At 48.2% G+C, this 14,695-nt stretch overlaps 1 protein-coding gene across 1 annotated transcript in view; it reads right to left on the reverse strand.

Annotated features, from left to right (window-relative positions):
- Positions 1-2,318, reverse strand: part of LOC119964114 (vitellogenin-like) — a 92,936-nt gene extending 90,618 nt beyond the window's left edge. Inside the window, exons 1-3 of the mRNA XM_038793420.1 lie at positions 2,279-2,318; positions 2,156-2,176; positions 1,900-2,051 (exon numbers count right to left, since the gene is read on the reverse strand). Coding sequence (XP_038649348.1) covers positions 1,900-2,051; positions 2,156-2,176; positions 2,279-2,318 — 213 coding nt within the window. The remainder of the gene's footprint in view (positions 1-1,899; positions 2,052-2,155; positions 2,177-2,278) is intronic.
- Between the last annotated feature and the right edge of the window lie 12,377 nt (positions 2,319-14,695).

The following is a 14,695-nucleotide window of genomic DNA, read 5'->3' on the forward strand; positions in this document are numbered from 1 at the left end:
TTAATGCCTTTTGCTACCTGCACTTGATGGTTTCAGTTATAAGGAGAGGCTGGATAGGCTGGGACTTTTTCCCTGGAGCATAGGAGTCTTAGGGCTGATCATAGAGAGGTCTATAAAATAATGAGGGGCATAGATAAGGTAGATAGTCAACATCTTTTCCCAAAGGTAGTGGAGCCTAAAACTAGAGGGCATAGGTTTAAGGTGAGAGGGGAGAGATACAAAAGGGTCCAGAGGGGCAATTTTTTCACTTAGAGGGTGATGAGTATCTGGAACGAGCTGCCAGACGAAGAAGTAGAGGCGGGTACAATTTTGTCTTTTAAAAAGCATTTGGACAGTTATTTGGGAACGCTGGGTTTAGAGGGATCTGGGCCAAATGCGGGCAATTGGGACTAGCTTAGTGTTAAAACCTGGGCAGCATGGACAAGTTGGGCCAAAGGACCTGTTTTCATGCTGTAAGTAAACATCTATGGCTCTATGAGAGTTTATTTGGGGATTTCCTAACTCTTCTGCACCTGTTTGACCAACATCCCGGCTGGACCTCCCATGTTGTGCCATTATTACATATTTTCCCACATTATGAACCGTGTCCTTCACCACCAAATACAGCCGCGATACACATCTCCTTTAAGAGGAGCCAGATATTTTACACTATCGCTGGTCTCTCATGATCTTTCGGAAGCCTGCAGTCATGGGGGCGAGAGTCTCCATTGCCTGATGCCAAAATCGTATTCGGTGATCGGGTGGAGAATCCCTGTTTGCGACCGAATCGGGGGTGGCGCTGTGTTTTTTTGGATGCTCAGCCCTCCCCTGAACGGCGTCCTCTGGGAGTACGCCGCACGCCTTTGGGACAGCCTCAGGATGTCACCTGAAGGCCCTCCCCCGATGTTCCGCCCGCGATGGGCCGACTTCCCGACAGCGTGGATCACTTTTACTCTGGGTTTTCCTCAATCTCACGTGGCGGCTGCAGATCGTGTCCGGCACTGCCACAGCCGGGGGGTGGGGGGGGGGGCATTCCGCCAGTAGGTGGGGCTTTGGCGGGAGCTAGGGGGACTGGTGTGGGGTGGTCCGCAGGTGGCGAGGGGGGTTACAGGTGCCACTATCTGGCAGACCGGGTCCACACGCGGCTGCCACCATGTTGTACGACGCGACCGCCGAAGGTCGTCGCTATGCGCAATGCGCGGCCACGGACCCGGCAATTCTCCGGCCGTTTCTGTCGGGTACACCGGGGGTTTTACGTGGCGCGGCGGCTTGCCCCCCACTGGGCGGAGCATCGCTGTGGGGGCGGCGCTGACTTTTTCATCGTAAAATTAGACACTACATAGTCTCAAAATCGGAGAATGAAATGAAAAATGAAAATCGCTTATTGTCACGAGTAGGCTTCAATGAAGTTACTGTGAAAAGCCCCTAGTCGCCACATTCCGGCCCCGGCTGGTACGGGAATTGAACCGTGCTGCTGGCCTGCCTTGGTCTGCTTTGGCTGCACTCTGCAATCGGGGTTATCAGAAGCTGCACAATGTTTGTATGCTGTCAAAATGACAAACAATGGGCACGGGTTAATCACACAGTGAGATTCTCCGCGTCTATGTTTTGCATGTGTGGTGTGGTGTGTGTGTTTGTACAATCAAACTAACCCTAATTGTACTTCAACTCAAGAATGCCTGTTGGACTGAGTTATTTGCAATCGGCACGAAAATAGTTCAGTACATACATTTAATTGGCACATTCCGCCTACTAAATATCTAGAAACCTGTTGCAAGCAGTCGAGGAGTGAACGGAGAAAGTCACACATCCTCAACAGCTGGAACATTATAAACCCTTGCTGGCTTCCGTTTGTCAAATGCCCGTACAGGTTTGTTCAGATGATATGACAGTTACAAACATATTTCGAGATTAGTTTACCTTAAGGAGGTAGGTGTTTTGCCCCAGTGGAACAATATTCACTCCACAGTTAATTCTCACACCAGCTCTGTTTAAGCCGCTCTCTGGCAGCCCAGTTAGAATGATACCTTCGTAGGTGTAAACATTCATCATGCCTTCGGTAAAACTGGGCTCTAACAGGAGAGTTGAAATAACAGTAAGATATTAGCAGCAAAGCCTATAAACTGAAGCTGGTGTTCAAGGTGATGTCCTGTTAACTAAGGAAAGTGACACTTACCATACTTTAACTTTTGACTGCCTAGAAGAATAAATGAAAAAGAGCATAGTTTGGTATTGAACATCAAATATTAAAATAAGGATAAAATACATTTGCTGCTTATGCCACAAACATCAAACTCACCGACAAGGGATACAATCAACATGAATATGATAGCCCTCATATTGACTATCAAATGAGAGAGGCTGAACCCTGGCCAGTGATATATAATAGTTAATTCAGTACCACATGACGATGTTCTTTTGTTAAATAATTGGACCTCTTCTGAATCCCAAAGTCAATTTTTTTTTTGGGGGGGAACAGTTGGATTTGGTATCTAAGACCCCATTGACCTGAAATAGATTAAGTATAAATGCACAGGTTATAATGACCTGTCTGTAGTCTTTGTTGGGACAACAAATATGTGACGCATGCTTTATTTAGTCAGGTTTCGTTATTGACTGAGCACTTGAACAAGTATGAGTCATCCAAAAAAAAAACCTCAGCAGGGCGAGTTATGTCTGACTAAGGTTATTTATTTTTTTGAGTGGGTCTTAGAATGGTGCAGAGGGTCCATGAATTTTAGTCATATGTAGGCATTTACCAAGGTTCAACGCAATACATCATTCGGCAAAAGGAAAACTCCTGGAATTGGAAGTTACCTTCTGATGTGGCCTGGTAATTGCTTGTTTGGTTAAAAAGGAGGGAATAAGGAGGGATAAAAGGAACACTCTCCGATTGATGGGAAGTGAATCTACAAAGATTGGTTTATGAATGGAAGGTCTCCAGGAGATGATGATGAAAAGTCTTGCATCAGTCTGAGGAGTTTCTCATTTGATAATTTCTTTTTTAAAATAAATTTAGATTACCCAATTATTTTTTCCAATTAAGGGGCAATTTAGCATGGCCAATCCACCTACTCTGCACATTTTTGGGCTGTGGGGGGGCGAAACCCACGCAGACACGGGGAGAATGTGCAAACTCCACACGGACAGTGACCCAGAGCTGGGATCGAACCTGGGACCTCAGCGTCGTAGGCAGCAATGCTAACCACTAGGCCACCGTGCTGCCCTGTTATTTGATCATTTCTGATATGAAACAACATAAATTCAAAAACAGAGGGGTTGGTTTAGCACAGCGGGCTAAACAGCTGGCTTGTAATGCAGAACAAGACCAGCAGCGCTTGTTCAATTCCCGTACCAGCCTCCCCGAACAGGGGCTGGAATGTGGCAACTTGGGGCTTTTCACTGTAACTTCATTGAAGCCTACTCGTGACAGTAAGCGATTATTATTAGTCAATATATTTTATATGGGACAGGACCAAGTTATCTATGGCAGTGATTTTTTAAAAAGCAGAAAATTGCTGCAGGTTGGTCAATGTGCCCAGCAGATCAAACAGTGTCTGTGGAGGGAGAGAGAGTTATTCACCATGATTTACATGTTAGAGGTGGTTAGTGGGAATTGTAGAAATCGCAGCAAGTCTGCCTTGCGTAAAAGTGCCTGAAAAGGTGAGAGTTTTATTCTTGGGGTGGGTAGGGGCATGCTAGATTTGGGGCTACCTTCCCCAGAAACAGGTCGAAACTGCCAAATACCAAGTCAGGCTGATTAAAAATCTGTCTATCTCAGCCTTGAACATACTTAATGACACAACCCCTCTAGAGCTCTCTGCGGTGAAGAATTCCACAGGTTCATTACCCTCTGAGAGGTGAAATTGCTCCTCATCTCTGTCTTAAATGGGCAACAACTTATTCTGAGATGATGCCCTCTGGTCCTAGACTCTCTCACATAGGGAACCACCTCTCAGCATCTACCCTGTCAAACCCCCTGATAATCCTATGTCTCAATATGGTCGCTTCTCATTCTTTTAAACTCCAATGAGAGGGCAGCACGGTGGCGCAGTGGGTTAGGCCTGTTGCCTCATGGTGCCGAGGTCCCAGGTTCGATCCCGGCTCTGGGTCACTGTCCGTGTGGAGTTTGCACATTCTCAACGTGTTTGCGTGGGTTTCGCCCCCACAACCCAAAGATGTGCTGGGCAGGTGGATTGGTCACGTTAAATTGCCCCTTAATTGGAAAAAAATGAATTGGGTACTCTAAATTTATTTGAAAAAATAAACTCCAATGAGTACAGGCCCAACCTACTCAACACAGTGGTTAGCACAGTTGCTTCACAGCTCCAGGATCTCAAGTTCGACTCCCAGCTTGGGTCACTGTCTGTGCGGAGTCTGCACGTTCTCCCCGTGTCTGCGTGGGTTTCCTCCGGGTGCTCCGGTTTCCTCCCACAATCCAAAGATGTTCAGGTTAGGTGGATTGGCCATGATAAATTGCCCTTAGTGTCCAAAAAAAAAGGTGTGGTTACTGGGTTACGGGGATAGGTTGGAAGTGTGGGCTGAAATGGGGTTCTCTCTTCAAGGGCCGGTGCAGACTCAATGGGCCGAACAGCCTCCTTCTGCACTGTAAATTCTATGATGCTATGATTCTCCTCAGAAGAAAATCCCTCCATACCTGGGATCAAGCTGGTGAACCTTCTCTGGAATGCCTCTGATGCCAGTGTATCTTTCCTTCCTGTGTCTGTTTGCTTCAGTGGTATGTCATTTGTACTAATGTAATCCATATATGTGCTCAGTACAGATTATTCATTGCCTTTATATTTATGGGATTAGGGCATCACTGATTAAACAAACAAAGAACACAGAACAAAGAAAAGTACAGCACAGGAACAGGCCCTTCGGCCCTCCAAGCCTGTGCCGACCATGCTGCCCATCTAAACTAAAATCTTCTACGCTTCCGGGGTCCGTATCCCTCTATTCCCATCCTATTCATGTATTTGTCAAGATGCCCCTTAAATGTCACTATCGTCCCTGCTTCCACCACCTCCTCTGGCAGCGAGTTCCAGGCACCTACTACCCTCTATGTAAAAAACTTGGTTCGTACATCTCCTCTAAACCTTGCCCCTCGCATCTTCAACCTATGCCGCCGAGTAATTGACCCCTCTACCCTGGGGAAAAGCCTCTGACTATCCACTCTGTCTATGCCCCTCATAATTTTGTAGACGTCTATCATGTCGGCCCTCAACCTCCGTCGTTCCAGTGAGAACAAACCGAGTTTATTCAACCGCTCCTCATAGCTAATGCCCTCCATTCCAGGCAACATCCTGGTAAATCTTTTCTGAACCCTCTCTAAAGCCTCCACATCCTTCTGGTAGTGTGGCGACCAGAATTGAACACTATACTCCAAGTGTGGCCTAACTAAGGTTCTACACAACTGCAACATGACTTTCCAATTCTTATACTCAATGCCCCGGCCAATGAAGGCAAGCATGCCGTATGCCTTCTTGACTACCTTCTCCACCTGTGTTGCCCCTTTCAGTGACCTGTGGACCTGTACACCTAGGTGTCTCTGACTTTCAATACTCTCGAGGGTTCTACCATTCACTGTATATTCCCTACCTGGAAAACAAAGGAACAACATTGGCTATTCTCCAGTCATCCGGGATATCACCTGAAGACAGTGAGGTTCCAAAGATTTTTGTCAAGACCTCAGCAATTTCCTCTCTTGCCTCCTTCAGTATTCTAGGGTAGATCCCATCAGGCCCTGGGGACTTATCTACCTTAATATTTTTCAAGACACCCAACACCTCGTCTTTTTGGATCTCTATGTGACCCAGGCTATCTACACACCCTTCTCCAGACTCAACATCCACCAATTCCTTCTCTTTGGTAAATAATGACGCAAAGTATTCATTTAGTACCTCGCCCATTTCCCGTGGCTCCACACATAGATTCCCTTGCCTATCCTTCAGTGGGCCAATCCTTTCTCTGGCTACCCTCTTGCTTTTTATGTACGTGTAAAAAGCCTTGGAATTGTCCTTAACCATATTTGTTGCTGAAATTTGCCGTATTTATCCTTCATCCGCACAGGAACATGCCGGTCCTGAATTCCTTTCAACTGATATTTGAAAACCTCCCACATGTCAGATGTTGATTTACCCTCAAACATCCTCCCCCAATCTAGGTTCTTCAGTTCCCACCTAATATTGTTATAATTAGCCTTCCCCCAATTTAGCACATTCACCCTAGGACCACTCTTATCCTTGTCCACCAGCACGTTAAAACTTACTGAATTGTGGTCACTCTTCCCGAAATACTCCCCTACTGAAACTTCTACCACCTGGCCAGGCTCATTCCCCAATACCAGGTCCAGTACAGCCCCTTCCCTAGTTGGACTGTCTACATATTGTTTTAAGAAGCCCTCCTGGATGCTCCTTACAAACTCTGCCCCGTCCAGGCCCCCAGCACTAAGTGAGTCCCAGTCAATATTGGGGAAGTTAAAGTCTCCCATCACAACAACCCTGTTGTTTTTACTCGTTTCCAAAATCTGTCTATCTATCTGCTCCTCTATCTCCCGCTGGCTGTTGGGTGGCCTGTAGTAAACCCCCAACATTGTGACTGCACCCTTCTTATTCCTGATCTCTATCCACATAGCCTCGCTGCCCTCTGAGGTGTCCTCCCGTAGTACAGCTGTGATATTCTCCCTAACCAGTAGCGCCACCCCTCCACCCCTTTTACATCCCCCTCTATCCCGCCTGAAACATCAAAATCCTGGAATGTTTAGCTGCCAATCATGTCCTTCCCTCAACCAGGCTCTGTAATGGCAACAACATCATAATTCCAAATACTAATCCAAGCTCTAAGTTCATCTGCCTTACCCGTAATACTTCTTGCATTAAAACATATGCACTTCAGGCCACCAGACCCGCTGTTTTCAGCAACATCTCCCTGTCTGCTCTTCCTCAGAGCCATACCATCCTATTCCCTAGTTCTCCCTCAATGCTTTCACCTTCTGACCTATTGCTCCCGTACCCAGCATTTATTGCCCATCTCTAGTTCCTCTTCAGAAGGTGGTGGTGAGCTGCCTTTTTGAACCGCTGCAGTCGCTGAGGTGTTAGGGAAGGTGTTCCAGGATTTTGACCCAGCGACAGTGAAGGAACAGCCATATATTTCCAAGTCAGGGTGGTGAGTGACTTGGAGGGCAACCTCCAGTTGGTGGGGTTAACTGGTATCTGCTGCTCTTGTCCTTCTAAGTGTTAGTGGTCGTGGGTTTGGAAGATGCTGTCTAAGGAACCTTGGCAAGTTACTGCAGTGCACCTTGTAGTTGGTAGCGTCATAGATGTTTACAGCATGGAAACAGGCCCTTCGGCCCACATTGTCCATGCTGCCCAGTTTCTATCACTAAGCTAGTACCACTTGCCCGTGTAACTATCTAACTGTTTTTAAAGGACAAAATCGTGCTCACCTCTACCACTGCCTCTGGCAGCCCGTTCCAGATGCTCACCACCCTCTGTGTGAAGAAATTTCCCCTCTGGTCTCTTTTGTATCTCTCCCCTCTCACCTTAAACCTATGCCCTATAGTTCTAGACTCCTCTACCTTTGAGAAAAGATGTAGACGATCTACCTGATCTATGCTCCTCAATATTTTATAGACCTCTATAAGATCACCCCTTCGCCTCCTACACTCCAGGGGAAAAAGTCCCAGCCTATCCAGCCTCTCCTTATAACTCACACTATCAAGTCCTGGTAGCATCTTCGTAAATCTCTTCTGCACTCTTTCTAGTTTAACAATATCCTTCCTATAATAGGGTGACCAGAACTGAACACAGTATTCCATGTGTGGTGTTACCAATGTCTTGTACAACTTCAGCAAGGCGTCCCAACTCCTGTAAACAGTATTCTGACCAATAAAACATCGCATGCTGGATGTCTTCTTCACCCCCCCTGTCCACCTGCAACTTACCTTCGAGGAGCTATGAACCTGTACCCCTAGATCTCTTTGTTCGGTAACTTTCCCCAACTCCCTACCATTAACTGAGTAGGTCGTGCCCTGATTTATTCTATGCATCACCTCACATTTATCCAAATTAAATTCCAGCTGCCATTGGCCCAATTGGCCAAGATCCTGTTGCAATCTTCACTATAAACTATGCCATCAATCTGCAAACTTACTAACCATACCTCCTACATTCTCATCCAAATCATTTATATGTATATAACAAATAACAGTGGACCCAGCACTGATCCCTGAGGCACATCACTGGTCACAGGCCTCCAGTTTGAAAAACAATCCTCCACAACTACCCTTTGGCTTCGGTTGCAAAGCCAATTTTGTATCTAATTGTCTACCTCACCCTGGATTCCATGAGATTTCACCTTTTGCAACATTATTATGTGGTATCTTGTCAAAGGTCTTGCTTTAAAGTCCATGTAAATAATGTCGAACACACTTCCCTAATCTCCCTCCTGGTTACCCCTTCAAAAAACTCAATCAAATTCGTGAGACTTGACATTCCCCTTACACAGCCATGCTGACTTTCCCTGATTAGCCCTTGCCTGTCTAAATGCCTGTAGATCCTGTCCTTCAGAATACCTTCTAACAACTTACCCACTACAGAAGTAAGGCTCACCGGTCTGTAGTTCACAGTCTTATCTCTTCAGCCCTTCTTAAACAAGGGCACAACATTTGCTATCCTCCAATCTTCAGGCACCTCTCCTGTGGCTGTTGAGGATTCAAATATCTCAGGTCAGGAGCTGGAAATTTCATCCCAGCCTCCCACAACGTCCTGGGATACATTTCAGGTTCTGGGGATTTATCTATCTTGATGCGCTTTAATACCTCCAGATCCTCCTTCTCTGTAATATGTACACTCCTCAAGACATCACTTATTATTTCCCCAATTTCCTGAACATTCGTGCCTTTATCAACAGTAAATACTGATGAGAAATATTAATTTAGAACCTCCCCCATCCCTTGTGGATCTGTACATAAATGACCTTGTTTATCCTTAAGAGCCCCTCCCCTCTCCCCAGTCACTTTTGCCCTTTATGCATCTGTAAAAGCTCTTTAGATTCTCCTTTGCCTGATCTGCCAAGACAATCTCATGCCCCCTTTTTGCCCTCCTGATTTATCTCTTAACTCTACTCTGACAAGCCCTCTACTCTTCAAAGGATCCACTTGATCCCAGCTGCCTATGCTTGTCATATGCCTCCTTCTTCCTTTTGACCATGGCCTCAATATCCCGAGTTATCCAGGGTTCCCTACAACCACCAGCCTTACACTTCACTCTAAGAGGAATGTGCTCACCCTGACCCCTAGTTGACATTCTTTTGAAAGACTCTCCTTGCCTGTAAACAGGCTCCCAGAATCAACTCTTACTTCCTGCATTGGTTCCCATCCCCCCTGCCACATTAGTTTGAACCCTCCCCAACGGTACTAGCAAACACCCCCCTGAGGACATCAGTTCTAGTCCTGCCCAGGTGTAGACCATCCGATTTGTAACGGTCCCACCTCTCCCAGAACTGGTTCCAATGTCACAAAAATCTGAATCCTTCCCTCCTGCACCATCTCTCAAGCCACGCATTCATCCTACCTATCCTGACATTCCTACTCTCACTAGCACGTGGCACTGGTAGCAATCCAGAGATTACTACCTTTAAGGTCCTACATTTGTAGTTTAGCTCCTAATTCCCTAAATTCAGCATGTAGGACTTCATCCCATTTTTTACCTATATCGTTGGTGCCTATATGCACCATGACAGCTGGCTGTTCACCCTCCCACTTTAGAATGCCCTGCAGCCACTCTGAGACATCCAGGACCCTTGCACCCTGGAAGCAACATACCTTCCTGGAGTCTCATTTGCGTCTGCAGAAAAGCCTGTCTCCTTCCCTTACAATCGAATCCCCTATCACTATAGCCCTGCCAGTCTTTTTCCTGCCCTCCTGCGCAGCAGAGCCAGCCACGGTGTTATGAACCTGGCTACTACTGTCTTCCCCTGGTGAGTCATCTCCCTCAACAGTCCAAGATGGTATATCTGTTTTGCAGGGAGATGACCGCAGGGGACACCTGCACTGCCTTCCTACTCTTCCTCTACCTGTCGGTCACCTATTTCCAAGCTCCCTCAGTAACCTTTATCTGCGGTGTTTATCGCTAAATGTGCTATCCACGACTTCCTCAGCATCGCGGGTGCTCCAAAGTGAGTCCACCTGCAGCTAATGCCACACAACATGGATGGAGGGTATCTTCAGTGTGAAGGCGCAACTTTGTCTCCACAAGGATTGTGTGGTGGTCACGCCTACCGATACTGTCATGGACAGATGCATCTGCAGCAGGCAGGTTGGTGAGGATGAGGTCAAGTATGTTTTTCCCTCTTGTTGGTTCCCTCACCACCTGCTGCAGTCCCAGTCTAGCAGCTATTGTCCTTTAGGACCCGGCCAGCTCGGTCTATGCATCACCATCATCTTCATTGCCAAAGGTTTTTAATTTCAAATCAATTCCCATTGCCAGCAGGGACTGTATTGTGGTAAGTCTTCCATTCAATAATTATTCCAAGAAAATTGTAAAAATACAAGAAATGATTGAAAGATCAGAGTAAAAGTATTGATGATTAGAGTAGGCTGTTTAGAATAATTTTGGGTTCAAAGTTTAACAGTGTTAAGAATTTGCGAATGTTAAATGCGTGGGTATCCCAAAACCCAGAAGGCTAACGTGTAACATCGGTTTTAGGTGTGTATATTTTCAATTTTCTATACTGTGAGAAAAGATCTGTGAATCAGGGAGGAATGGTCCAGTCATTGTGCGAACAATTAATAAGTTGTATTTCCGTAAAAGAACAAACACTACAATGAGGACTATAATAAATGACATCACATAAGTGTACTGATGGCTACACACTCAGGGCAGGATTCTCTGACCCCCCCCGCCGGGTCGGAGAACCCCCGGGGGCGGTGTGAATCCCACCCCGCTGCTCCTACACCGGCTGCCGTATTCTCCGGTGTTGGTTTTCAGCAGGATCATGCCACGCCAGCCGGGGGCTGTGGGCAGCGGCTCTCCCGACAATTCTCCGGGCCTCGGAGAAGTCCCGCCGGCGTGGATTGGACATGGTCCCACATGGCGGGACCTGGCTGGTAAGCCGGCTGTCCTCAGGGAGGCGCCAGGGGTCCGGCCCCCGGGGGGGGGGGCTACGGTGGCCTGGCCCTCGATCGGGGCCCACCAATCTGTGGACGGGCCTGTGCCATGGGGGCACTCCTTCTTTCTCTGCCGGCTCCTGTAGGGCTTCACTATGGCCTACGCATGTGCCAGAATACGCCGGCCGGTCTGCGCATGCGCTAAGCCACGCTGGCGGTACTGCACATGCGCTAACTCAAGCTAGGCCGGCAACCCCTCCGGTGCCGGCCTAGCCCCCGGAAGTGCGGAGAATTCCGCAAATTCTGGTTGGCCCGACGCCAGAGTGGTTCGCGCCATTCTTGCCGCTGGCGTCGGGCGATTGCGGTGAATCCCGCCCAATGTGTTCCAGTGTTGTCCGTACTCTTGAGACACTTTATCCAGTTATCTTAAAACTCGGTTACCCAGGTGCCCTCACTCATGAGGCAAACAAAGGTCAGGAGTGGATTCGTAGTTCAACCCGATTTTATTACTGAATCTTTTTATTATTCAAACATTACAAATATTACTCTGCACATTCTCCCCGTGTCTGCGTGGGTTTCGCCCCCACAACCCAAAGATGTGCAGAGTAGGTCAATTGACCACGCTAAATTGCCCCTTAATTGGAAAGAAAAGAATTGGGTACTCTGAATTTATTTTTTAATAATTCAGGATTTGGAGTTTGTTGTGCGAGCACAACAAACTCCAAATCCTGAATTATTAAAAAATAAATTCAGAGTACCCAATTCTTTTCTTTCCAATTAAGGGGCAATTTAGCGTGGCCAATCCACCTACCCTGCACATCTTTGGGTTGTGGGGGCGAAACCCACGCAGACACGGGGAGTATGTGCAAACTCCACACGGACAGTGACCCAGAGCCGGGATCGAACCTGGGACCTCGGCGCCGCGAGGCATCCGTGCTAACCATTACGCCGCCTTGCCGCCACCTAAACCCTTAAGTTAGCTCACAAATACTATGGTCTACTTGAGAATCAGATACTGCACATGCAGGTGAACTGGTCAGGCTGCTCCAGTGGTTATGGTTCTTCACTGAGCTCTGCTGATTCCCTGACCTTGCTTCTTCAACTCAGGGCCTTATTTGCGATGGTGGGTCTTGCACGTCCTCTTCTGTCACCATGTCTTCTCTTTGCTGGGATGGAGTCTTCACTCAGGTGGAGTCTTCAATCAGGTGGAGTATTCAGTCAGGGTGGAGACTTCCCACTTGGATGGGACAGCACAGTGGCACAGTGGTTAGCACTGTAGCTTTGCAGCGCCAAGGTCCCAAGTTCGATTCCCCGCTGGGTCACTGTCTGTGCGGAATCTGCACGTTCCCCCGTGTCTGTGTGGGTTTCCTCCAGGTGCTCTGGTTTCCTCCTACAGTACAAAGATGTGCAGGTTAGGTGGATTTGACATGCTACATTGCCCTTAGTGTCCAAAATTGTTAGGGGGGTTTCTGGGTAACGGGGATAGGATGGAAGGGAGGTCTAAGTGGGTTGGTGCAGACTTGATGGGCCGAATGGCTTCCTTCTGCACTGTATGTTCTACGTCTATGTTCATTCGGCCGGAGTCTTCACTTGGTGTGGAGTGTTCACTCGGGTGGAGTCTTCACTTGGGTGGAGTCTTCACTCGGGGTGGAGTCTTCATTCGGGTGGACTATTCACTTGGGTGGAGTATTCACTCAGGGTGGAGTCTTCACTTGGGAGGGGTCTTCACTCGGGTGGAGTCTTCAGTCGGGTGGAGTCTTCACTCAGGGTGGATTCTTCACTCGGGTGGAGTATTCACTCGGGTGGAGTATTCAGTCAGATGGAGGATTCACTCAGGGTGGAGTCTTCACTCGGGTGTAGTCTTCACTCGGGTGGAGTCTTCACTCAGTGTGGCAGCTTCACTCAGATGGAGTCTTCACTCAGGCGGAATATTCACTCGGGGTGGAGTCTTCGCTCATGGTGGTGTCTTCACTCAAGTGGAGTCTTCACTCGGGTGCAGTATTCACTCGGATGGAGTCTTCACTCAGTAAGAGTCTTCACGTGGGGTGGAGTCTTCACTCAGGCGGAGCCTTCACTCAGGGTCGGGTCTTCACTCAAGGTGGAGTCTTCAATTGGGTGGAGTCTTCACTCAGGCAGTGTCTTCACTCGGATGCAGTATTCACTGGGGTGTAGTCTTCACTCGTGGTGGAGTCTTCACTCAGATGGAGTCTTCACTCGGGTGGAGTCTTCACACGGGCTGAGTCATCATTCGGGGTGGACTCTTCACTCAGATGGAGCTTTCAATCAGATAGAGTCTTCACTTGGGGTGGAGTCTTCACTCAGGGTGGAGTCTCCACTTGTATGGAGTCTTCACTCAGGTGCAGCATTCACTCGGGTGGAGTATTCACTCGGATGGAGTATTCACTCAGGATGGAGTCTTCACTCGGATGGAGTCTTCACTTAGGTGGACTGTTCACTCGGATGGAGTCTTCACTCAGTGTGGAGTGTTCACTCGGGGAGGATTCTTCACTCAGGGTGGAGGCTTCACTCGGGTAGCGTATTCACTCGGGTGGAGTATTCACTTGGATGGAGGATTCACTCAAGGCTGAGTATTCACTTGGATGGAGTCTTCACTTAGGTGGTGTCTTCATTCATATGGAGTATTCACTGGGGTGGAGTCTTCACTCGGGGTGGCATCTTCACTCGGGTGGAGTTTTCACTCGGATGGAATCTTCTCTCGGGTGGAGTCTTCACTCGGATGGAGCCTTCACTCAGGGTGGAGTCTTCACTCAGGGTGGCATCTTCACTCGGGTGGAGTTTTCACTCGGATGGAATCTTCTCTCGGGTGGAGTCTTCACTCGGATGGAGCCTTCACTCAGATGGAGTCTTCACTGAGGGTGGTGCAATCACTCCGGGTGGAGTCTTCATTCAGATGGAGTCTTCACCCGGGATGGAGTCTTCACTTGGGTGGAATCTTCACTCAGATGGAGTCTTCACTTGGGGTGGAGTCTTCACTCGGGTGGAGTCTTCATTCAGATGGAGTCTTCACCCGGGATGGAGTCTTCACTTGGGTGGAATCTTCACTCAGATGGAGTCTTCACTTGGGGTGGAGTCTTCACTCGGGTGGAGTCTCCACTCGGATGGAGTCTTCACTCGGATGGAGTATTCACTCGGATGGAGTCTTTACTTGGGTGGACTGTTGACTCGGATGGAGTCTTCACTCAGTGTGGAGTCTTCACTCAGTGTGGAGTCTTCCCTCGGGGTGGAGGCTTCACTCAGGTAGAGTATTCCCTCTGGTGGAGTATTCACTTGGATGGAGGATTCACTCAAGGCTGAGTCTTCACTCGGGTGGAGTCTTCACTCAGGCAGAGTCTTCACTTGAGTGGAGTCTTCACTCAGGGGGTGTCTTCATTCGTATGGGGTATTCACTGGGGTGGAGTCTTCACTTGGAGTGGAATCTTCACTCGGGTGGAGTCTTCACTCAGATGGAGTCTTCACTTAGGGTGGATTCTTCACTCATGGTGGAGTATTCACTCAGGGTGTAGTCTTCACCCAGGGTGGAGTCATCACTCGGGTGGAGCCTCCACTCGGATGGAGTCTTCACTCAGGTGGAGCATTCACTCAGGT

Source organism: Scyliorhinus canicula, chromosome 4, assembly GCF_902713615.1.
Source record: "Scyliorhinus canicula chromosome 4, sScyCan1.1, whole genome shotgun sequence".
Classification (NCBI taxonomy): domain Eukaryota; kingdom Metazoa; phylum Chordata; class Chondrichthyes; order Carcharhiniformes; family Scyliorhinidae; genus Scyliorhinus; species Scyliorhinus canicula.